The following is a 26,834-nucleotide window of genomic DNA, read 5'->3' as shown; positions in this document are numbered from 1 at the left end:
TGCAGTACTGGAGATTTAACCCAGGGCATAATATTTGCTAGGCAAGCAGTCTACCACTGAACTACATCCTCAGCCCTTTTATTTTATTTTGAGACAGGATCTCACTAAGTTGTCCAGGCTGACCTTGTGATCCTCCTGCCTCAGCCTCTCGAGTAGCTGGGATTATTACAGGCATGTCTCCTCCTGCACATAGTTTATAACTGATCTTTTACTATTTTCTAAAACATACTTTGTCTTGTCTACAGTTATCTGTTTTTCCTTCTGCTGACAATGTCCATCTCTGCAAAATGATGCTCATTCAAGGCCCAGTTCATGTCACCTTCACCAGGAAGCATTTCTTGACATCTCCAAGTTGAATTATTATGCCATTTTAAAAGTCATACATGGTTTTCTCTCAAAGCATAAAATCCTCAAAGAAAATCAGTATATATTACCCATATTTGAATTATTTGATATCTTTTGTCACTGTTATTTTTACTTAATTCATTTCATATAAAAATCAAGCATAGAAGTCATACTGGTATAAGTCTACTAAATTAAGGATTCAAATTATTCAGTTTTAATTTATATCTTATGCCCTTTCCTAAAGCAGCTATAGGTACAAAAACACAATCTTAAAAAAAAAAAAATGAAGACTTTAAGTTAACTACCTTATATTCTATGTAACAGTTTATATCCAGTAACTTTTGATATAGAAGGTAAGTTTTAAACAGGCCAGTTTAGAAGAACACACAAATCATCTCTAAAGGGCAGATATCAAAGAAAGATGGAAAATAAACAAATAATTGAAAAACTATTGATCAAGAAATGACTAAGAACAATTTTTTTGTGTGGAAGGAAAAGCAGGAAAAAGAATTTTGTATTGTTGCTTGCTAAAATATTATATCAAATTTGCTTTAATTACACGGTAATGCCTCTAAAAATAAGGTAATTATGCAATAACTTTTTATGTTACTGCTCCCACATATCTCTTAATAACTATGTAATTAACGTATCACTACTATACAGTGTGAAGTTTGATATTACTTGTACATAAAGACATCAATGGCTTAAATGAATGAGATGGATAAAGCAAGTGATAGAGGTAGGGAAATCATAGCATTGTAGTAGTCAGGAATGTCAATGATTATTTAGATCATTGCACCCAGTCCTCAAGGATTAGATAAAGTCAGGGAGAACATGAGATGAATCATTTCATTTTCTTTTATTATTATTGTTGTGGTAGTGGTGATGGTACCAGGGATTGAACTCTGAGACAATTAACTATTGACCCACATCCCCAACCCTATTTTTGTATTTTATTTAGTGACAGGGCCTCATTGAGTTGCTTAGCACCTCACTGTTGCCAAGGCTGGCTTTGAACTCTCAATCCTCCTATTTCAGCCTCCTGAGCTGCTAGGGTTATTGGCTTGTGCCACCACACCCACACGAATGAATCATTTAATTTTCTGAAAACAACAAACATACAATAAAGGAGATGAGTTGACCGACGACTGAAATAGATAAGTGAGTTTGGGATCTAATACATATACTTTTGCAGGCATGGTAGCACATACCTGTAATCCCCATCACTCAGGGGGCCGAGGCAGGAGGATCACAGGCTCACGGCCAACCTGGACAACATAGCAAGACTCTCTGTCAAAATAAAATAAAAATGGCTGGGGATATAGCTCAGTGGTAAAGCAGCCCTGGGTTCAATCCACAGTACCAAAAAATAAATAAATACACACACACATACACACACACACACACACACACACACACACACACACACTTTTAAACGGTCTGTTTTGTTTTGGAAGGTTTTTCTTTTTAAGTAATTATTAAGGTGATTTTTTTTGAGAAAACCTTTCTTTTATCTCATTTTACCATTTTACCAACATCTTGAGTTTGTATGTGTGGCTTATGTGGCAAAGATGTACAACACCAGGAACTTCATTGCTGGTGGAAATGCAAAATGGCATAGCTACTTTGGAAGACAGTCTGGCAGTTTTTTACAAAACTAAACATATGGTTACCATATGATCCAGCAATTGTGCTCCTTGGTTGTGCAAATGAGTTGAAAACTTATGTCTACACACAAAAAAACCTGCACACAAATGTTTATAGCAGTTTATTCATAACTGAACAAGACTTGAAAACAACCAAGATGTCCTTCACTAGGTGCATGGATAAGCAAACTGTGGCACATCTAGACAATGAAATATGACTCTGCTGATAAAAAGACATGGAGGAACCTTAAGCTTGTATTCCTAAATGAAAGAAGCTAATTTGAAAAGCTACATGCTGTATGATTCCAACTATATGATATTCTGGAAAAGGCAAATCTGTGGAGATAGTAAAAAGATCAGTTGTTGCCATGGATGGACAGAAGCTGGGAGTGAGAAGGGAGGGAAGTGGGTGGAGCACTGTTAGCAGTGAAACTGTTCTGGGTGATATTTTAATAATAGATATAGGTGATTTATGCATTGTCAAATCTCATAGAATATTCAACATAAATAATGAACCCAAATATATAGGCATTAGTTAATAATAATATAGATTATAGTTAATAATAATATAGATTCATCAGTTATAACAAATGTACTACACTAATGCAAGATTTTAGTAATAGGGGAATCGGGTTGAGGAGGAGAGAGAGAGAGTCTCTGTACTTTCTGCTCAGTTTTTGTGTAAACCTACAACTGCTCCAAAAAATAAAGTCTGTTGGTTTAAAAAAAAAAAAAAAAAAACAGAAAAGCCCAAATAGAAAAATCTTTCTTCCATTTATCTTACTCTGCCAACATCTTGATTTTATATATGTAGTCTGTGTCTCCCAGCTTCATCAGTTACACTATTCTAAGGTGAGGCTTGTGACCTATGACTAGTGACTTCACAGTTTTTGCTAAAACACATGTTTTTATTAATATTGCATGATAACCACTCTGGCCCTACGAAGTACAGGATCCTTTCTGCATAATTCCCTTAGGAATTCTTTCAGCAATCCTGAGGGAAGCATTGGTCCTTGAGTTTCTTTTTTGTACAGGGGTTTGAACTCCAGGGCACTCGACCTCTGTGCCACATCCCCAGCCCTATTTTGTATTTTATTTAGAGACAGGGTCTCACTGAGTTGCTTAAGGCCTCACCATTGCTGAGGCTGGCTTTGAACTCACAATCCCCTTGTCTCAGCCTCCAGAGCCATTGGGATTATAGGCAAGTGCCACCACACCTGGCCAGTCCTTGAGTTTCTACTTCAGGACAGATTTACTTGACATGAAGCTTCTGTAGATTAAGATTTTATTTCGGGGAAAAAAGATTGTTCTAAGGTTCCCTCAGGAACTTTCTAAATTGTCTTCTGTAAAACTGCTTGCATTTCCTAAAGCTAAGAGTAGAATACAGAAAATAGTGAAGATCCTTATGTCCTTGAGGAATTGTCTAAGAAGAGTGACCAATTTTGTTGTACTTATACTGATACTTATACTGATTTACTTTGTGAAAAGCTCTGTCCCAAGTGGTTACAATTATTAATGAACTCCAAAGGCATGAGTGGAAAACTGTTAGAATAGCTCATCATTTAGCTGAATCTGTTGAAGTTGCTCTTAATAGCCATTTTTCTGTATAGTTAAATGTTCCCATGTTATTTTTAAAATGATGTTTATCAACTTATTATAAAAGTAATATTGCAGGCTGGGGTTTTAGCTCAGTGGTAGAGCACTTGCCTCACATGTGTGAGGCCCTGGGTTCTATCCTCAGCACCACATAAAAATAAGTAAATAAAACTAAAGATATTGTGTCCATCTAAAACTAAAAATAAATATATTTTTAAAAAGTAATATTGCTTATTACATAATATTGAAAAGATAAAAGCAAACAGAAGAAAATAAAATTACCTCAACTCTGGAAATTTATCTTTTGAAACATGGTTTTTAATTTTTACTATTTTTTTCCATAGGAAATGAAACATGGAAACCATGACAACTCATTTAAGAGTTTTTTTGTTTATTTTTTTAAGATAGAGAGAGAGAGAGAATTTTTTAATATTTATTTTTTAGTTTTCAGCGGACACAACATCTTTGTTGGTATGTGGTGCTGAGGATCGAACCCGGGCCAGACACATGCCAGGCGAGTGCGCTACCGCTTGAGCCACATCCCCAGCCCTGATTTTTACTATTTTGAATAAACATGTTCCTCAAATGTGTTGCATGGATCTGACTAAAGATTAAAAATGGAAGGACAAGGGGCTGGAGTTGAGACTCAGTGGTAGAATACTTGCCTAGCATGTGTAAAGCACTAGATTCAATCCTCAGCACCACATAAAAATAAATAAATAACATAAAAGTATTGTGTCCACCTACAACTAAAAAAAATTTTTTTAAATGGAAGGACAATACATATTATATTTTAATAAAGTCAGGATTTGAAATCAATAGAAGAGCACTCTGTCTTCTCTTTGTAGCTCTTCTGTAAAATCTAAAATCATTTTTAAAAACTATAGGTATGGAATAGATAAGTAATTGGTCATGAAACAAAAATACAACTCTGGAGGGAAATGAAGTTTATTCATTACCAATCACCATACCCCAAAATAATTTCTAGATAAAGAGTTAAATTACCATGAATAAACTAAAAGAAAAGACAAGCCAAAATCTACCTGATTTGGAGTTAATGGAAAAAATATTAAAGAAGAGATAAATGTATTTACATAATAAAAAAGACAAATGGGTTGGGGATGTTGCTTAGTGTGACACTTACCTAGCATGTGTGAGGTCCTGGGTTCCAGCTCCAACAATGCCAAAAAAAAAAGAAAGAAAGAAAAACAAATGACAAGTCAACATATACAGTAGACAAGCTGGGATTGTCTCTTATAATACTGAAAAAAGAGAAATATCCCAGTAGAACAACAGGTAAAGTTGTTATCAGACATTTCATGAAATGGAGAAATACAAATGATCAGTAAGCATATGAATTAAGCAAAAAGTATTCAACCTCTCTCTAATAAAAAAAAATGACTGTAAATTAAAACACAGTGCTGCCTTTCACCTTTCAAATTATCAAATCAAAAATATTTTTAGGGCTGGGGATGTGGCTCAAGTGGTAACGTGCTCGCCTAGCGTGGGTGAGGCACTGGGTTGGATTCTTGGCACCACATAAAAATAAAGATATTGTGTCCACCTAAAACTGAAAAATAAATATTAAAAATATATATATATATTTAATAGCCAGAGTGCTACTGGGAATATAATTTTTTGAAAAGAAGTCCTGAAATTTTTCAGTTATCCTTAAGTAAATGTATCCTAAGGAAATCAAATATATGCCTTATGATTAATATCATAAAAATATTCATCAGAGGCTGGGGCCGTAGCTCAGTGGGAGAGTGCTTGCCAGGCACATGTAAGATACTGGGTTTGATCCTTATCCCCACATAAAAATCAGCAACTAAAATAAAAGCTTTCTGTCCATCTACGACTGTAAAAAAAATTTAAATAATATTTATCACAATGATATAACAATAAAAAATTTTGAAACCACCCAAATGTCCAATAATACGATTAAATAAATGATGCTATAGCCACATTTAAAAACATAGTCTTTGGGCTGGCATTGTGGCTCAGTGGTTGAACACATGTGAGGCACTGGGTTTGATCCTCAGCATCACATAAAAAATAACTAGTGGCTGAGGCTGTAGCTCAATGGTAAAGTGCTTGCCTCGCATGTGTGAGGCACTGGGTTCAATCCTCAGCACCACATAAACATAAATAAAGATACTGTGTGTTTATCTACAACTAAATAAATATTTAAAAAATAACTAGTTATTGTGTTTGTTTACAACTAAAAATATTTTTAAATAAATAATAAAAGTGTGGTCTTCAAGAATATTTAAAAACATAGGAAAATATTCCTAATATACTTCATTTATTTTTTCATTCTTTTAGTTCTTGAGATTGAGCCCAGGTACTACAGCTTTTTATTTTTTCATTTTCAGACAGACTCATGTTGAGTTGCTGAGGCTGGCCTCAAACTTGAGATCTTCCTGCCTTAGGTTCCCAAGTACCTGAAATTACAGGCGTGTGCCACTGTGCCACGCTTAATATTCTTTTTATTTCATAAATAATGTCTGAAAATTACAGGAAATGCAAAAAAAGCATGTGTGCACATATCTATATATAGATAAAATGAAAAGTTCCCACCCTAATTCTCTATTCCCATCTCTGAGTTAGCTATTCTGTTGTATCCATCCAAAAATACTATGTGCCTGTACAAGTTTCTGTATGTATATATATTCCAGTTTCATGAAATGAGAGTATGCTGTGTTTACTCTTACAAACTGTTGCTTTTTCACTTGCCCTCATGTTGGAGATTGTTTTATATTAGCACATATTGAGCTACCTCATTCTGGTTATATTATTCCATTGATGGAATTAACTGGTCACTATTAAGGTTATTGGGTTATTTTTTGTTGTTGTTTTGGTTTCACACAAAGCATATAACTTTTATAAGGAAGAATGTGGCAGACATTACCTTAACCAAGTGATCACACATCACTAAAGGATAGGACAAAGCAACAACAGATGCCCCCTGATGGGGCATCCCTGAGAGAGAGACAGCATCATTTATGTAATATTCCCATTAAAAATATTAAACCCAAATCTAATCATGAGAACACAGCAGACAGACCACATGAAGCAACACTGCCAAACAACTTACCTACACTCTTCAAATATTAAAATCTTGGTGGACACGATGGTATACACCTATAATAAAAAACTTTGTTCTTCCCCATTTATGATGTTAGTGTGCTTTTTGTTGTTGAATGTAGAATAAACAGTGTTAGAGTCTACTGGGTTTAGTTCCAGTCACCATGAAAACTGTTAGTGAAAGAGATGTATATGGAAAAGAAAGAACTGAGATTTTGGTTTTTTCCTCTTTTTAAATGACTCCATTAAAGGTTTCATACCTACTAAAAGTATTTCTCATTTCTCTATACAAGACACTAAGAAAATTCAAGATGTTGCACCTCATGTACTATAACTATGTAGAATTTAGACTGCTTACATTAGGAAATCCTATGCCTTTTTCCTACACCAGCAGTTCCATCTCTGTGTGATTTGAAGAAATCAGCTTGGCACTTCCTCTCTTTACACCATTTGATATTTCAGGCTTCATCTCAGCCACTAGGTAGAGCTGAGCAAAAATGGATCACACTCTTTAGCATCAGTAAAGTCTAAATAAAGTCAACCAGTAGACAGTGTGCTGTATCCACTGTTAATGAACAGAAGTTTATTTGGAAAGATGATATCCCAAGATTCAGAGCCTGCTAGTAGTAACCCTAGGAACCAAATTCAGTATCAGCAAGAAGCTCTCAGTCACCTTAAGCCTCAACAGCTAGAGAACCTACCATCCATAACACAGCCTAAAGCTGGAAAAAGCCTGAGAGGCCCTGGGATGAGCCCATATTTAAAAGGATCAGAGGAGAGAAGGAGTCAAAGTAGACCTATGGGGATAATGTGTTCCTTGTGAAATTCCTCCAATTCCTGGTCCCTTGGCTACGTGAAAAGCATACATTCAGATCCTTGCCCTACATTTTCAAGTAACTTACTGATAAGACACAGGCAATGGCACTAGTAAAAAGAGCTCATAAGAGACTTTCATACTGAACATACATACCAAGTCAGTTATTTGAGATTTTGCTTCTTGGATTTTTGGTAAGTCCAAAATCTTTACTTAAAAAGAGCAAACTGCTTTTTAAAATTTTTAATTCTACTAGCCATGTTTATCTGCTATAATGTTTACCAAGTACACTTTGAGCCTGAGGCAATGTTTCAGTGATTCAAACATGAATAAACACTTTGTTTACTTGCTAACACAGTTTTTGTAAAGGTTAATACCCTATTATTGTTGGTATTTTTTCTGAAAAATACATTTTTTGAATAATACCTTAAAATGTAAAGAATTTTTTTAAATAGAGGGAGGGGCAAAATTTAAAAGCAATTCCCAGAAAAATTTGTTCTTCAAACATATAAAAAGATGTTCCATCTCACTCATAGTCAGAAACACAAATTAAAATTATATTGAACTATCATTTCTAACCCGAGACTGACAAAAGTTCAGAAGCTAGACAGTTCATTCTGTTGATAAGGTTGTGAGGAAATAGACACTAATGCATTACTAGTGGAAATACAAAATGATTCAACCTCTATGAAAGGGAATTTGGCAATATCTAACAAATATATACACACGTGCGCGCACGCACGCGCTAGCACACCCACACACTTCCCCCTGGTAATTCTTCCTCTGGAAATCCGTCCAAGAACACCCCTAACAACACACAAATATATAATCAAATGGTGACACTACTTATAATTACAAAACATTAGAGACTGTATAAATCTCCACACATAGAAAATTGATTGAGTAAACTAGTGTGTCCACATATTGAGATACTATGCAGCTGGGAAAAAGAAAGGAGGAGTCTAGGAGGTAGCTCAGTCCTAGAGCATTTAGCCTAGAATATGTGAGGCCCTGAGTTGAATCTCTAGCACAGCTAAATAAAAAAGGAAAAAGATCTCACTGGGCATGGTGGCACCTGCCTATAATCCTAGCAGCTCTGGAGGCTGAGTAGGAGGATCGCAAGTTCAAAGCCAGCCTCAGCAACAATGAGGTGCTTAGCAACTCAGTGTAACCCTGTCTCTAAATAAAATACAAAACAGGGCCAGTAATGTGGCTCGGTGGATGAGTGCCCCTAAGTTCAATCCCTAGTACCAAAAGAAAAAAGATCTCTATGGATTGATGTGAAATGATTTCCAGGAGATATTTTTAAATGAAAAAATCAAAGTTCAAAAGAGTCTGTATAGTGTGGTACCTCCTCCTGTGATTGTTGGTAAGCATAAATATTTGTGCTTCCCTTTACCAGAGGACTTCAGGAGAAAAAATCAGGAGACAGTGAAGTTGGTTACTCACAGACAGGAGAGCACAGGGTAAAAGAGTGACATCTCCCCACATATATCTTTTATAGAACTTTTATTTTTAGAAACATGTTAATGTTCTACTTATTTTTAAAAGAACAAAAAACTCAAAAAGGAAAAGAGAATACTGAAAACAAACTATTAACAGGTGAGCTTAACTTTTCTTCCAATCTTTTAAGTAGAATAAGCCCCCCAAAAGGGGGTAAAAAAGAGAATTACTTTAAATATACTGAACATAGTATCTGACTACTTGGGAGAAAAGCAAACCAGTCCTGAATCCTTTTTAGTAGGTTTGAGTTTTTTATAGTTAGGGATGAAATGATTAGGGCAGGAGAGGTCAGCACTACTGGCAATTTAACCCATGAGAGGTCCACCATTCCACCTGACCCTTTTTACATTATTTTGAAACAGCATCTCTATAAATTGCCCAGGTGGGCCTCGAACTCATGACCCTCCTGCCTCAGCCTCCCAATAGCTAGAGTTATAGGAATGCACCAGTGCTCCTGGCCTAGAAACAAAATGATTCTGAAGCTATTCCACATGTATTACAAAACTGAGTAAATAAATGTGTTGATATTCTTGGGAGCTAGGGTTCTGACTATAGATACATGGAATAGGGAAAAGGGTGGGGGAAGAGCCCTGTGGAGATAAGAATTGGTGTCAACTCAATTTGCAAAATTTGTCAGTATACTCATATGTATGCACACATATTTATGGGTTTAAGTGTATACCTGTATGCGTGCTTCTTAGGTCTGTTTGCTAGCATAGTGTAGCACTAAAAGCCCAGTTGCCACCTAGATCTTATTCTCTAATCCCATTCCTTGCTAAAAGGAAACGGATATCCTTGGAGAAAAGGCCGATTCCAGTGTATACCTGAGCCCAGAACATTATACCAGATAATAAGGAAATGCCCAAAAACATAGGCAGGTCCAAGGGTACAAAAGCCAGCGTGAAGGGGCTCCCATTAGCAAAAAGTGGAACATTTTTAGTATTAGTACTCAGGGGCTGGGAAGAATTACAAACCATTATTTTTTAAAAATCTGTACATGAGGGGCTGGACTGTGGCTCAGCAGTAGAGTACTCACCTAGCACGTGCAAGGCCCTGGTTTCAATCCTCAGCACCACATATAAAATAAATAAAATAAAAGGCTTGTGTCCAACTACAACTAAAAAAATAAAATACTCAAAAAAAAACTTTTCAACATAGAGGCACATACCTAATTATGTATTTAGCTTGGTCATGATGTTTAGGTTTTAATGAATTTAATATTAATAAAGATATTTTAAATTACTTGTTAAGAAATTGTCCATAATAAACATACTGAAATGAAACTTATTGTAGGGAAAAAAAACTGTGCGTATTTTTTTTAATATTTATTTATTTTTTAGTTGTAGTTGCACACAATACCTCTATTTATATTTGGTGCTAAGGATTGAACCCAGGACCTCGCGCATGCTAGGCGAGCGCTCTACCACTGAGCCACAACCCCAGCCCCAACTGTGTGTATTTTTTTAAATATTTTTTTAGTTGTTGGCAGACCTTATTTTATTTATTTATTTATTTATTTATTTATTTATTTTTTATTTATACAGTTAGAGAATCGAACCCAGGGCCTCACAAATGCCAGGCAAGCGCTCTACCACTGAACCACAGCCCCAGCCCCTGTGTGTATTTGTTAATGCAGGACTGGGGATCAAACCCAGGGCCTGGTTCATACTAGGAAAACACTCTACCAATGAGTTTTATCCCCAGCCCTGCATCTTTACTTACAATAAATAGATTCTTAAAATAATAGATGGAAGAAAGGGGTAATTTCTTGCTTACAGTAAAATGCCAAGGGCTAACTTTGGTAAATGCAAATGATGTGCTGAAATGAGAAAATCATCACATTTTGAGTTGCTTCAATTAAGAATCTTGAATGGAAGCAGGAATTGGGCATGGTGGTGCACACCTGTAATTCCAGTTTTGTATCAAGAGGGTGAGGCAGGAGTATCCCAAGTTTATCTTGGGCAAGAGACCCTATCTCAAAAAGGGCTGGGGATATAGCTCAGTGGTAGAGTACTTGCCCAACTTGAACAAGGCCCTGAGTTCTATTCCTGGTATCAAAAAATATATATATATTATCTACAGCTGAGATGAGGACTTGTGTCATGAGTAGTGCTAGGGATTGAGCCTTGCACATGGCATAAGCGCTGCCTCAGGAATGGACACTTTATTTATTTGTTTGTTTGTTTATTTTATTTATTCTAATCAGTTGTACATGACAACAAAATGCTTTTTGATTCATTGTACACAAATGGAACACAGTTTTTCATTTCTCTGGTTGTAGGGTCAAAGTGGGGTCACACCTACAAAGTAGGGTCACATCATTTGTGCAATCATACATGTACCTAGGATAATGATGCCCATTTCAGTCCACCAATCTTTCCTATCCCCATGTCCCCTCCCCTCCATCCCCTTTGGCCAATCCAAAGTTTCTTTACTCATCCCATGCCCCTGCCCCATTATGGATTAGCATCCACTCATCAGAGAAAACAGGAATGGACACTTTAGATGAGGAACAGGGTCATAAACTTTTGTTAGACTCAACGAGGGGGAAAAAATATTTACATATAATGGAGAAATAGAACAGCATCTTGATCAGGTGGTCAAATTAATTACACCAGTGAACAGCAGATGGAATAATGTGCCTCTCAGTATCATATCCTGAGAAGGACACAAAATAATGTATGCAGTAATCTAGCCAATAATGCATAAATATCAGACAAACTCAAAATTAGAATGACGTTATTAAAAAAGGGGGTAGGAAATGACTATTCTTCAAAAAACGTCCATGTCACATAGGTCAAAGAAAGACTGAGGAAATGTTCCACATTAAAGAAGACTAAAAGGACATAGAGTTAAATTCTAAACCAGGTTTCATTTTTCCAATGAGAAAATGCTATAAAGGACATTATTGGGTAATTGACAAAGTTAGAATATGAACAATAGATTACTGAAGTTGATAACTGGACTGTGGCTATATAAGATTATATCCCATTCTCAGAAGAGCACATCAAAGAATTTAGAGATAAAAAGCCATGTTAATGCAGCTCACTCTCAAATAGTTGAGGAAAAATTCATAATAGAACACATGCAAATGGAGCAAAACTTAAGCACATCTGAGTGAAGGCTATGAAGGTGCTTTTTATTTTTATTCCATAATATAGTATACATAGTATAATATACTAATTTTATTTTTATTTATTTTGTCTGAATTTAAGATTCTTTATTTGGGGGGTGGGGTACCAGGATTGAATTCAGGGGCACTCAATCACTGAGCCACATCCCCCAGCCCTATTTTATATTTTATTTAGAGACCGGGGCTTACTGAGTTGCTTAGCACCTCATAGCACCTCACTTTTGCTGAGGCTGTCTTTGAACTCAGGCTTTTTCTGCCTCAGCCTCCCAAGCTACTAGAATTATAGGTATGCATCATCGTGTCTGGCAAGTTTCTTAACAAATAATTTTTTTTTTTAAATGCACTTTGGGGCTGGGGTTGTGGCTCAGAGGTAGAGCACTTGCCTAGCATGTGTGAGGCCCTGGGTTCAATCCTCAGCACCACATAAAAATAAATAGATAAAGGAAATATATTGTGTCCAACTACAACTAAAAAATAAATACTTTATTAAAAATTTTTAAATGCACTTTGGGCAGGCTAATAATTAAAAATCTAAACTTAAAATCATATTGGAGGGCTGGGGTTGTAGCACAGTGTTAGAACTTTTGTCTAACATGTTGAGGCACTGGGTTCGATTCTCAGCACCACATATAAATAAATAAAGGTCCATCAACAACTAATAAATTATTTTTTAATAAATTATATTAGAAATACTGTGCTAAATGAAAAAAGCTAGACTTTAAATGACAGGTATTGTATGATCTCTTATTTGAGTTACCTAGAACAGGCAAATTCTCAGACAGAAAGTAAAACAGCAGTTCCCAGGGACTGAGGTGAAGAGGAATGGGGAGTTTATTGTATAATGGGTACTGAATTTCTGTGAAGGTGATGAAAAAGTCCTGAAAATAGGTGCAGGTGATAGTTGCACAGCATTTTAAATGCTCTTAAGACTACTTAGTTGTACTTTTAAAAACTGTTAAAATAGTAAATAGTATGTTGCATATGTTTTACTCAATGAAGTATCTTGGAGATGTTTGCTTATTCATATTATAAAAGGATTCCCTACAGTTTTTTCATTACAAGTTCTCTTTTGTTTAAATAACTTTAAACAACTTTTTAGATTCATATCAGCTACTTTTTGAAGGCTCTACTTATAGTTGGTCATGTTTTATCTTTAGTTCATCTTAGTTGGTTTTTAAAAATAGATTATTAAAAAGGTGATATTCACCTGGGGTGAAGGCTTAGCTTTCTTCAGTATTCCGGTTTTCCACTTGTTAAAGCAAATGACTCTGTGTAGTACCTCATTTCATTCATCAGCCCGCCCTTCACTTAGAAAGATGATGCTGGTACTTATGCTTCATAAAAATATTCCATAAACATAAGCTTTTCTTTTTCTCACAAAGACCAGAGCAGGAGGAATGAGGAAAACAGATGTTGCTCATAAGGCCTCTAATAGACGTGTTTCCATTGTAAGCTGATCTGACTCTGAATTTGGCGTCAGCTCCATTCACTGTGTGGGCTGAGCATTTTAGTCTCACAGTTTGGCAGAAAGTTAATATTGACCTTTGACTATTACCTGAAAACTCAATGATAAAAATACTCTTGCTAAACCTCTAGAGAGAGTGATCTCACACATAGTGTAAGCACATGTCTTCAAAATACGTTACTCTGTTAACCAAATTAGTTTTCTTCTTTAATTGGAAATATTTATTTTATCAAATACAGAGCATTCCCCAAATCTAACTGGGAAAAGTCTGTGTGGTCAGAATGGTAGAAGAGGAACAACATAAATCTCTTGCAGTGCTCTCCACAGGTCATTATACCACAGCTTCTCAATTAACCTTCACCCCCCAGGCTGCCCAGGGCCTAAGGGAAGGCTGAGAAGTCTGGCCACAGAACAGTTTCTCATTATCATCTGTTCTTCTGAGTATTTAAGCACTGCTGCAGCAGCTCAAGTTTCCCCTAAGGGGAAAGAAGCCCAGATTTTTCTGTTCTTGACCTATCTTATTTGTAACTACACTTTTTAATTTTTTTTTAAGTTTCATTACAGTGTAATTGGCATGCAATAAACTACCCATATTTTAAATGTACAATTTTATAAATGTTGACATGTATATTCCCATGAAACCATCACTATGGGCATATCCACTACTCCCCTACCCTTTTATAATTCTGCCTTCCTGCCCCTTCTCATCCATTTGAATTGTTTCCATTTGGGGGTTATTACAAATAAAAAGCATCTGGGAATATTCATTTACAAGTCTTTTTGTAGATATGTGCTTTCATTTACCTTGGGCAAATACCTAGAAATAGATTTACTGGATATATGGTAGCTATGATTAACTTTTTAAGAACTGACAAATAGCTTTCCAAACTGGTCTTATCATTTTACATTCCCACAACAAGTGTATGAGAGTTCCAACCCATCCCACACCCTTTCCAGCACTTGGTATGATCAGTCCTTCTTTAGTTTTGTTTTACAGTGCTGGGGGTCATATCCAGGGCCTCAGACATGCTGGGCAAGCACCCTACCACTAAGATACACTTCCAGACATTTTTTGAGACCACTTCCCAAGTAGCTGGTAAATAGCTGAACCTAGTTAGTCTTTTTTAATTTTACCCATTCTAATGGTTTTGTGGTGGTATCTAATTGTAATTTTAATGTGCATTTTTTAATGAATAATGATGTTGAATATCACATGATTATTTAGCATCTTTTGGCCCATTTTTTTTAATTGAATTGTTTCTTGTTACTAAGGTGCAAAATTGTTTGCTTTTGAGGAAGTCCAAATTACTATGTCCTCTATAAAAATTTACACTTTTTATAACTTACTAAGTTATCTTTAGAAAACCCAAGGTACATGCCTGTAATCCCAAAGATTCAGGAGACTGAATCAGAAGGATCTGAAGTTTGAGGCCTGGCTCAGCAACTTAATGAAACTCTGTCTCAAAATAAAAAATCAGAAAGGCTGGAGTTGTAACTGGGTGGTAAAGTGCCCCTGAATTCAATCACTAATACAAAAAAAAAAAAAAAGAAAGAAAGAAAACAAGCTAAGCTTTTCTTTGATGTATTTCTCTCAATATCTCATAGGTTTATCTCTCACAATTTAAGCCTATGATTCATTCCAACAGAATTTTTATAAATGTCATAAGGTAAAAGTTGAAGTGGTTTTTTTTTCCACATATGGCAGTCTTACATAATTTATTTAAAAGACTATTCTTTCCTCATTAAGTTTCCTTTCCTCATTAAGTTGCTTTGGCACTGTTGTCAAAAAGGAATTGGTTTTGTCACGCACCATGGCACATGCCTGTATTCCCAATGACATGGGAGGCTGAGGCAGGAGGATTCCAAGTTCATAAGCCAGCTTCAGCTACTTAGCAAGACCCTCAGCAATTTAGTAAGACCCTGTCTAAAAATAAAAAAAATAAAAGGGTTGGAAATGTTGCTCAGTGATAAAATACCCATCAGTACAAAAAGAAAAGAAAAAAAGCAATCAATCTTATAGAAGCAGGTTTATTTCTGTGCTCTGTTCATTCTATTAATCTATATGTCTATCTTTATGCAAATATAGTATCTTAATTATCATAGTTTTGAAAACACGTAATGTAAGTCTTCTGATTTTGTTCTTCATTTTCTAAGTTCTGTTTTGACTAATTTAAGTCCTTTGAATTTTCATATAAATTTTATAAGCAGCTTGTTAATTCCTATAAGACAACCTACTAGCTGGATATGGTAGTACATGGCTATAGAACCAGCAACTCTGGAGACTGAGGCAAGAGGATTGCAGGTTTAAGGGCAGCCACAGCAATTTAGGGAGACCCTGTCTAAAAGTGAAAAATAAAAAGGGCTGGAAATATAGCACAGTGGAAAGGTTCCCCTGGCTTCAATGCTCAGCACCACAAAAAAAGGAAAAGAAAAGAAAAGGCCTGCTAGAATTTTGATTGGTATCTCACATTGGATCAATAAAAATTTCTTCAGAGCTGATAAAGATATTGAATCTTCTGACCTATGAGCACTTTATATCTGTCCATTTATTTAGGTTTTTTTTTTTTTTTTTTTGTCCTTAGAACTGTTTTGTTATTTTCAGTGTGCAGATCTTGCATGACTTTATCAGGCAAATTTGATGCTGTGGGAAAATAGTAATTACATGAATTTCAAATTGTTCATTGCTAGTATATGTAATTACAACACATATATATCCATACATATATTACCAATATAGATATTCAATTGATTTTTATATACAGATTTTATATCCTGCAATTTTACTAAATTCACGCAGTAGTTCTAAGTTTTTTTTTAGATTCCATAGGATTTTCAAACTAGGGTTTCTCGTCATTGACATTATTGACAATGTAGGATGTTTGGCATTATCCCTGGCCTAGATAGACATAACACCTCCTAATCTAGCTATAACAACTAAAATGTCTCCAGACGTGGCCAAATATCTCCTCAGGGTCAAAATCTCCCACTTTGGAGAACCATAGGCATAAACAATCATGCCATCTGCAAACAGTGACGGTTTTATTTCTGTTATCTTTTTTTTTTTGAGAGAGAGAGAGAGAGAGAGAGAATTTTATTTATTATTTTTCAGTTTTCGGCGGACACAACATCATTGTTTGTATGTGGTGCTGAGGATCGAACCCGGGCCGCACGCATGCCAGGCGAGTGCGCTACTGCTTGAGCCACATCCCCAGCCCTTATTTCTGTTCTTAATGTTTTGTTTTCTTTTCTTTTCTTTCAATGCTAGATATTGATCCCAGAGGCACTCCACCACTGAGCTACATGTTCAGCCCTTTTTAATTTTGAGACAGGGGCTTGTTAAGCTGCTTAGACTGACCTGGAACTTGTGATCGTCCTTCTTCAGGTTTAAGTAGTGTTCTTAAGGTGGAAATATTCCATCATTTACTAAGAAATATATTACCACACAGTGGTACACACCTGTAATCTCAGCAGTTCAGCAGACTGAAGCAGGAAGATTGCAAGTTCAAGGGCAGTCTCAGCAATTTAGTGAGACCCTGTTTTAAACTAAAAAATAAAAAGGACTGGCATTGTGGCTCAGTGGTAAAGCATGCCAGGGTTCAATGCCCATAACCACCCCCCTGCCAAAAAAAATAAATAAAAATAAAAGAGAGAGAGAGAGATTGACAGTTAAGTTTTCATAAGTACTTTTTATCAGGATGAGAATATTCCCTTCTTTTTGTGTTTTGCCCAAAGTTTTTATTAGAAATAGATGTTGGAGGGCTGGGGATGTGGCTCAAGTGGTAGCGCGCTCGCCTGGCATGCATGTGGCCCGGGTTTGATCCTCAGCACCACATACCAACAAAGATGTGTGTCCGCCGAGAACTAAAAAATAAATATTAAAAAATTATCTCTCTCTCTCTCTATAAAAAAAAAAGAAAGTTAAAAAAAAAAGAAATAGATGTTGGAAGTTGTCAAATGCTTTTTCTACTTCTATTAAGATGACTTTCTAAGGACTTCTTATTTAATCTGGTAAATTATGTTGATTTTTAAATATTAAACCAACCTTGCATTCCTAAAATAACCTCTACTTATCATGATTTGCTAAGTTTTTAAAATATTGTTATATTTGATTTTTTAAAATTTTCTGTAGAATGTTTGTAACTGTATTCATAAGGAGTATTGGTCTATAGTTTTCTGATTTGGCTACTAGAGTAATGCTGGCCTTAAAAAATGAACTGGGTAGTATTTCTTTCCTTCCTCTCCACCCCCAAACACACACACACACACACACACACACACACACAGAGTTTTCTAAAGTTTGTGTATCATTGGCATTATTTTTCTTAAATGTTGAGTAGAACTCAGCAATATCCTCTGGACCTGAAATTTTCTTTTTTCTTTTTTTTTTAAAAAAAAAACAGGGAGAGAGAGAGAGAATTTTAATTTTTTTTTTTTTTTTGGTTTTGGCGGACACAACATCTTTGTTTGTGTGTGGTCCTGAGGATCAAACCCGGGCTGCACGCATGCCAGGCGAGCGCGCTACCGCTTGAGCCACATCCCCAGCCCTGAAATTTTCTTTATAGGATGCTTTTTACTATAAAATGAATATATTTCATAGATACAGGACTATTCAAGTTATATAAATGAGTTTTGATTGTTTGTATCTTTCAAGAAATTTGTCCTGTTCACCTGACTTCTCAACTTTTTGGGCTTAAGTTGTTAATTATGTTTCCTATTTATCCTGTTAATAAATATAGACTCTGTATTCTACCTGTGTCATCCCTAAAACTGGTATGTGTGTTTTCCCTCTCCCTCATCAATCTGCCTAGAGATTTGTCCGTGTGGGCCTGGTTGCACTCCCAGTTCCACCTTCTCAGTTCATTGAGTCTGTCGGGATCTGCCTAGGTCGTCCCTCCTTATGTTTTGGCCTAGTAATTCTAGGCAGTTTTGTTACTCATCTTTTGGTTGGTATGACCAAAATACCTGACAAGAAGGACTTAGTGGGCTGTGGACATAGCTCAGTTGGTAGAGAGCTTGCCTCACATGTACAAGGCCTTCAGTTCGATCCCCAGCACCACAAAAAAAAAAAAAAAAAGAGAGGGAGAGAGGAGGAGAGATTTATTTTGTCACACAGCAGAGGAAAACTTCTCAGTTTATGGCATCCAGAAGCAGGTATCAAGAGAGAAAAAAGGGACCAGGACAAGATAAACCCTTCCAGGGCATACCCCAGTGACTTACATCCTAGATCCCACCTCCCAGTAGTTCATTCAGCTACTCATTTACCTCATCAGTGGATGAGATCAGAGTCTTCATGATCCGGTTATTTCCTAAACAACCACCTCTGAACCTTGCTGCACTGGGGACCAAACATTTTACCTCATTTGGACTCCTCTTTCATGAATCCTCTGTGGCTGATGTCCAGTATTTGAACAACTTTTTTTTAATATTTCTTTGTCATTTCTGGAGAAAGAGTAAATCTGGTTCCTTTTATTCCATCTTGATCAGAAGCAGAAGTCCTCAATGCTGTTTTCTACTTTATTGTAATTTAATGTCAAGCTGGTCCTTAGTGCTTGACTACAGAATTTATTTCACTGCTACTTCTGGGAATGAAAGGGAGATATAAATTACTTCATAACTTTTCATCTCAGAACCGTATTTGGAAAGATATCCAGATAATAGAATTTTCTCCAAATACCAATAGTAGACTAATAATAACAACTATACAGAGGAAAGAGGAGAGAGCTAATCAGTTATCAGTGATAAAGACCCCATGTAACACTATTTTTTTTTTAATTTTTATTGTTGGTTGTTCAAAACATTACATAGTTCTTGACATATTTCACACTTTGATTCAAGTAAGTTATGAACTCCCATTTTTACCCTCCACGTAACACTATTTAGCCACTAATTTTAAAAAAATTTTTTTGTAGTTGTAGATGAACAGAATGTCTTTATTTTATTTGTTTATTTTTATGTGGTGCTGAGAATCGAACCCAGTGCTTCACATGTACTAGGCAATTTTTCTGCCACTGAGCTACAGCCCCTAGCTACTAATTTTTTTAAACCTTTAATCCCAAAGTAAAGAAAAGTATGGTAGTTTTAGCTTAGAAAGACCAGATTGATTTGATGGCAAGCTGTCGTGCCCCCAACTTGAGTTCTTCAGGAGAAATATTAGGGGAAGATAATATGTTTAGGGAGAGACCTCTAACCCTTGGAGGCCTATGACTTACTTCCAAGGCTGAAGTGAGGTCTAGTGCTCACACGGTACTTTGTTCTGACCCACTGACATTTCTGATGCTGTTATGTAATACTCATATGCCTCCTTTTTGTCTGTGTTCTAGGTTTTCTGTCTCAGCTGGTCTGTGATAAACCTCTGACTGAATGCATCCGTGCTGGCCACTATGCAGCAAATGTCATAATTAGGCGAACCGGCTGCACCTTTCCTGAGAAGCCAGATTTCCACTGATGGAAGAGCAGATAACCTAGGCCCAGGAGTACAGACACTGCCCTGATTGCTTCCTGAGAATTCCCACATTAATAAAGAAGAAAATTATCTGCTATCTTTCCTACTATAATAACATTCATTCTTAATTTAGAGGGCACAGTAATGCTTGTAGAATATTTAGTCTCTCAACAACCTGAAAAAAAAAAAACTGTTTATTTCCTTAGTTTGTTAATGCCTCTTAAATGTCAGTTCAATTGGAATATAACATTTCAGTAGAAATTTTTATTTCATGTTCAATTACTTTGTAAATTCATGTGTGTGCAGTAAATTGATCCATTTCTGCTTTGAATGCAGATGCAATTTAATATAATAGATTTTTTAAAAGAAATTAATCCTAACACATCAATCTTTAGCTTTTTATATAAACATATTTAATTTAGGAGTGTGTAAGTGGCACATACACAGATAAATGTACCACATATATACATGATAAATGGTCAGATAAGGTACAGAAATATTTATCTTGCCAAATTATTTAAAATGTCTCTTCAGTGTGTACTCAAACGTATAATGAATTTTGGATGACTGAATAAATTGCCAAATTTTAAGTTGTATTACAATATTCAAAGTATGGCCTTATGCTTACTTATGGTACTCTGTAATTTGATACAAATAAAAACTTGTCATATAGGAATTTTTTCTGTCTTTGCCCTATGCCCAATAAAATTAAAAAAGAAAAATTATTACTTAGTAGTAGCCCTGAAGTGAGATCTCATTTGTTGATATGGTCAGAAAGAAAGTATATAATATGTAGGAAAATAATGGTATTGAGCCAGACACAGTGGTGCATGCTTGTAATCCCAGCTATCTGGGAGGCTGAGACAGAAGGATGAAAGTATGAGGCCAACCTGGGCAACGTAGCGAGACCCTGTCTCAAAATAAAAAGAGCTGGGGATAATGCTAAGCGATATAGCACCCCTGGGTTCAATCTCCAGTACCTCAAAGAAAAATAGAAAGAAAGATAATAGTATTGAATAAGCAGAAGAAAGAACCAGCAACCTTGAAGACATGTTAATTGAAATTATCCAATCTGAAGAACAGATAATAAGAATGGATACAAATGAACAGAGCCTGAAAGACTCAAGGGACTCCATCAAGCATCAATAGCATGCTAATCACAGGAATTTGAAGTACCAGGAAAGAAGAGAAGAAAAAGGAGCAAAAAGAATAGTTGATGAAATAATGGCTGAAAACTTCCCAATTTTGTTGATAAACATTAATATACACATCCAGTAAGTATCAACAAATTCCAAATTTGATAAACTCAGAGATCCACTTTGAAGCACAGCATGTCAAAAAAACAAAGGAAAAGCCAGATGCAGTGACACACATGTGTAACCCCAGCAACTGAGGCCGGAGGATTACAAGTTCAAGGCCAGCCTCAGCCACTTAGCAAGGCCCTAAGCAATTTAGCGAGATCTTGTCTCAAAATAAAAAAAATGTTTAGAAGAGCTGGGGATGTAACTCAGTGGTAAAGCACCCTTGTGTTCAATACCTAGTAACAAAAAATATTAATGTTAATTAAATTTAAAAGAACTGGGGGTATGATTCAGTGGTAGAGGATCTCTCCAGCATCAATCAACAGTACTAAAAAAAAAAAAAAAAACCATAAAAAATGTTGAGTAGCAAAAGAGAAGCAACTCATCACATGCAGGGTATCCACAAGAAGACAGCTGACTTCTCAATAAAAATGAGGGAAGCCATGGGCCAGGGCTGTAGCTCAGTGGTAGAACACTTGCCTAGCATGGTCAAGGCCCTGGGTTCCATCTGGGCCATGGGGAAAAGTTAATAAATAAATAAATAGATGATGGAAGCCAAAGAGCAGTGGATCAAGAGAATTTGAGAATGCTAGATAATCAGGCACATGTGTAGCCTGATTGGAGAATCGACATTGTCTTCATTTGCAGACAACACGATTGTATATGTGGAAATCCAGTGAATCCTAGAAAAAAGATTACTAGAGCTAATAGGCAAGTTCAACAAGGTTGAAGGATTAATATACAAGAATTATTTTTCCATATGCAAATAGTGAAAAACTGGGAATTAAAATTAATAAAATGCCATTTATGATAACATCAAAAATGTGAAATATACCGGGTACATGCCTATAATCCCAGTGGCTCAGAGTTTGAAACAAGAGAATTGTGAGTTCAAAGCCAACCTCAGCAAAAAGCAAGGCACTAGGCAACTCAGTGAGACCCTATAAAAAAATAGAGCTGGGGATATGGCTCAGGGGTTGAGTCGTCCTGAGTTCAATCTCAGTATCCCCCCAAAAAAAGTGTGGAATACCAAAAAAGATGTGAGTCTACTGCACTGGAAACTACAAGACATTGCTGAGAAATTAAAGAAGACATAAATAGATAAACCTTCACATGGGTCAGAACACTTAACATATTGTTCAGCTGTTTCAAATGCACTAGTCAGGTGTTCTTAGTAGATCCACGGAATTGTGCAACCACAATGTATAGAACATTTTTGTCCACCTAAAAAAGTTATTTAGCAATAACTCCCACTTCCCTTAACTCTCTCTCAGCCCTAAGCAACAACTAACCTACTTTATATTACTACAGATTTGCTTATTCCAGATATTTCCGATAAGGGGAGGCATTCAGTATCTGGTCTTTTGTGATTGGCTTGTTTCTCTTAGCATAATTTTTTCAAGGTTCATCCATATTGTAGCACGATTCAGTATTTTATTCCTTTCAATTCTCAAACACTGTGCTGTTGTAAGAACACATCACATTTCATTTATCTATTCAACCTCAACCTCCCAAGTCATTGGGATTACAGGTGTGCACCACCATGCCCAGCTCATATATAAACTTTTTTTTTTAATATTTATTTTTTAGTTGTAGTTGGACACAATACCTTTATTTTATTTATTTATTTTTATGTGGTGCTGAGGATCGAACCCAGGGCCTCACACACGCTGAGCGAGCACTCTACCACTGAGCCACAAACCCAGCCCCTCATATGTAAACTTTTGAAAGAACTACAAAACTTTTGGGCTGGGGTTGTGGCTCAGTGGTAGAGCGCCTGTCTAGCACGTGTGAGGCCATGGGTTCGATCCTCAGCACCACATAAAAATAAATAAAATTATGTCCATCTACATCTAAAAAAATATTTTTAAAACAAAGAGGGTGCACAGTTGGTAGAATGCTTGCCTCGTATGCACAAGACTCTTGGTTCAATCCCCAGCACCACAAAAATACTGTTTTCCATAATAGCTACAAAATTTTATACTCCCATCAGAATTCTGTTAAGATTCCTATTTGTTAAAACCTTACAGTACTGATTATTGCCTGCCTTTTGTATTATAGACATTCTAGTGAAAGTGAAGCAGTATCTCGTGTTTGTCTTTTTTTTATTGTAACAAAATGCCAATGTCTCGGCTTGGCACAGAATCACGAGCCACCACACACCTTGTAGATTCAAATAGCAATCCTTTATTCCTGAACTCACACCGGCCTCTACACAAACAGGTTCTGCCGAAATCCAAAATCTGCCCGCACAATTTACCTACTCCACGCACAATTTACCTACTCCACGAGGCTTTTTCCAAATCCCATTTGAATCTCACGAGAACTCAAGGGGAACAAGCAGCAGGAACAATCTTCAACCTCCAACTTCCCTAAAACCCTTATTGTCTTAAACGGGGAACGCCCTAAACTCAAGGAGTGGGAAACTTCCTCAAACCTGATCAGCTCTAAACCCGAATCTGCCCTAGTCTTTGAGCAAGGTCACCTTACTAAAGCATACATGCAATGTCCCATCGAATGTCCTCTAAGCAGCATGGGGTAGGCTGGCAAGGAAATCTCGATGCGTCATTCCTACTTGGCAATGGCCCTCAGCAACAAAATACATAACATAAAATTTGCCATTTTAGCCATTGTAAGTGTACATGGCACTGATCACATCCACAGTGTTGTGCAATCATCACTGTTTCTACAACTTTTCCAACATCCTGAGCAGAAATTCCATACCCATTAATAGGAACTCCCCACCTTTTCTCCCTTCTGGTCCCTGGTAACTTTTAATCTACTTTCTGTTGCTATAATTTGCTTGTTCTAGATGTTTGATATAAGTGGAATCATTTATTTTATATCTGGTTTATTTCATTTAATATGTTTTCAAGATTCATCCAGAGAATAATTATATATCAGAACTTCATTCCTTTTTATGGCTGAATACTCTTCCACTGCATGGAAGAGTATTACCACAATACTCTTGGTATTCACCACAATCTTGTTCACCCCTTCATTTGTTGTCATTTCTACCTTTTGGCTATTGTGAACAATGCTACAATGATCATTAGCAAAGATCAAAACAAGTATCTGAGTCTCTGTTTTCACGTCTTTTGGATAAATACCTAGGAGTGTGTCTTAGTCTATTCTGTAGTACTAAAACAAAATACCTGTGGTTGGATACTTTATACCACATGAAAAGGGTAAGCATATGAGGTTGTAGTGTTTCTTAACAATCCACTCTTAAAAACTAACCCAGTCCCACAACAACTGACCCATTCCCAAGAGAAAGCATTAATCCAATTCATGAGGGTAGATCTCCCATGACAATAACTTCCACTGGACCACGGCTTAAAGGTCCCACCACCTCAGAGCATTTGTCCAGCATCTGCAAGGCCCTGGGTTCAATCTCCAGTACTAAAAAAAAAAAAAAAAAAAAATACTGTTAAATCAGGCACAGTGGTGCATACCTATAATCCCAGCTACTTGAGACACTAAAGAAGGATTGAAAGTTCAAGGCCAGCCTGAGAAATTTAGCAAGACCTGTCTCAAACTAAAATAATAACAAGTAGCACACACCTATAATCCCAGGAATGAGAAGCTGAGAATCACAAGTTTGAGTCTACTCTGGACAATTTAGTGAGACATCTCAAAAAGAATTCTCAGTAATAGAACACTCCTGGGTTCGATCTCCAGTATCACAAAAATAAATCTAATTAATTTAATTTTAAAAGTCTGGAACTGTGGCTCAGTGATAGAGTGTTTGCCTAGCATACACAAAGCCCAGGTTCAATCCCTAGCACATACACACACCAAAAAAGCACACAGTTAAGAAAATGGAAGAATTGGCTGGGGTTGTGGTTCAGTGGTAAAGCACTTGCCTAGTATGTATGAGGCACTGAGTTCGATCCTCAGACCCACATAAAAATAAAAAAGAAAATGGAAGAATGTATTTGCAAAACATTTGGTAACGGAGTTATATCAAGAATACATGCTGAGGGCAGGGGCTGGGGCTCAGCAGTAGCGCACTCGCCTGGCATGCGCGGGGCACTGGGTTCAATCCTCAACATCACATAAAAATAAAATAAAGATATTGTGTCTACCTAAAACTAAAAACTAAAAAATAAGTATTTTTTTAAAAAAGAAAAAAGAATACATGCTGAACTCTCAAGACTTAATTTTTAAAGTGGATGAGATTGGGCTGGGGGTATAGCTCAGTTCGTAAAGTGCTTGACTCACATGCACAAAAAAAAAAAAAATGGGTGAGATTGTGTAGGCTTGTAATTCCAGCAATCTGGAGATGTTCAATCCCCAAGATCATAAAAAAGTTAAATTTAAAAAAATATAAACAAAACAGCCCGATTTTTATAAATAAGCACATTTAAACACATACATCATCAGATAAGCACATGAAAAGATCATGAGCATCCAAAAATACAAATAAAAACCACAAGACATCTCTTCACACCTTTTGGAATCAATAGAATTTAAAAGACTCATTATACCAAGTAGATGGAAGAATTGGAACTTTCATACACTGCTCCAGGGAATATATAATGGTATAGCCATTTTGGAAGCTTCTTATGTTTTATACCAATCACATAATCTAAACATTCTACTCAGGTATTTACCCAAGAAAAATAAAAGTGTATACCCAAAGACTCATGCATGAATCTTCATAGCAGATTTATGTCTAGTAGTCTCAAATTGTAAACAACCCCAATGTCCATTGACAGGTAAATGGGTAAACAAATTGTGGTGTGTTCATACAATGGAATCTTACTCATCAATAAAAAGAAATGGATTATTGATCGAATCAGTGTCATAGATGAATCTCAAAATAATTATACTCAGTAGAAAAAGCCAGACAAGGGCCGGGGTTGTGGCTCAGTGGTAGAGTGCTCACCTCACATGTGTGAGGCCCTGGGTTCGATCCTCAACACCACATAAAAATAAGTAAATAAAATAAAGGTATTGTGTCCAACTACAACTAAAGGTTAGGTCAATTTGAGGTGATTAAGCAACCTGTGCGCGGGAAAGAACCACCAATCAGGCGCCCACACAACTACCTGTCAATCAGCAGAGTCTCCTGACCAATCCTGGATCTTAGCAAGTTCCCCCAACCAATCCCAGTAGGACAAGGTACTCTAAAAACCTCCCTTTCCTGTCCCAAGCCCTCCCTTCCTGTCCTAAGCCCAATAAAAATTTCAGTCCGGTGGAGCCCCTGTGCGTGCTTCTCCTCAGACCCTCCTCTTACCTGCTCTGTCTCCCTGAGGGTTCCGCCTGGGAGCAAAATCTCAATAAAGCCTCATTCAGCAGCCTTTTTAAATCTGCCTCCTTTTGGTCTCTGCTGCCTGTCCTTACACTAAAAAATAAATATTTTTTAAAAAAGAAAAAAAAGCCAGGCCAAAAGGAGTATATCCTGTAGGATTTTTTTATGTAAAATTCTAGAAAATGCAAACTAAACCATAGTGACAGACAGCAAATCAGTGATTGTTTTGGAACACCGGAGTGAAG

At 36.4% G+C, this 26,834-nt stretch overlaps 1 protein-coding gene across 6 annotated transcripts in view; it reads left to right on the top strand.

Moving 5' to 3' along the window:
* Adk (adenosine kinase) overlaps positions 1 to 20,707 on the top strand; it is a 459,652-nt gene extending 438,945 nt beyond the window's left edge. For 5 of the 6 annotated variants that reach the window (XM_078039904.1, XM_078039883.1, XM_078039886.1 and 2 more), the window contains one exon: positions 19,910 to 20,707. In XM_078039904.1, the coding sequence (XP_077896030.1) occupies positions 19,910 to 20,034 (125 nt within the window). In that variant the 3' untranslated portion in view covers positions 20,035 to 20,707. Of the gene's footprint in view, positions 1 to 16,698; positions 16,769 to 19,909 lie in introns of all 6 variants that reach the window. The other variant, XM_078039900.1, reaches the window with a different exon arrangement.
* The last annotated feature ends 6,127 nt before the right edge of the window (positions 20,708 to 26,834 follow it).

Source organism: Ictidomys tridecemlineatus, chromosome 1 (genome assembly GCF_052094955.1).
Source record: "Ictidomys tridecemlineatus isolate mIctTri1 chromosome 1, mIctTri1.hap1, whole genome shotgun sequence".
NCBI lineage: Eukaryota > Metazoa > Chordata > Mammalia > Rodentia > Sciuridae > Ictidomys > Ictidomys tridecemlineatus.
Note: the sequence above shows the minus strand (reverse complement) of the source record. Positions and strands in the feature narration are given on the sequence as shown.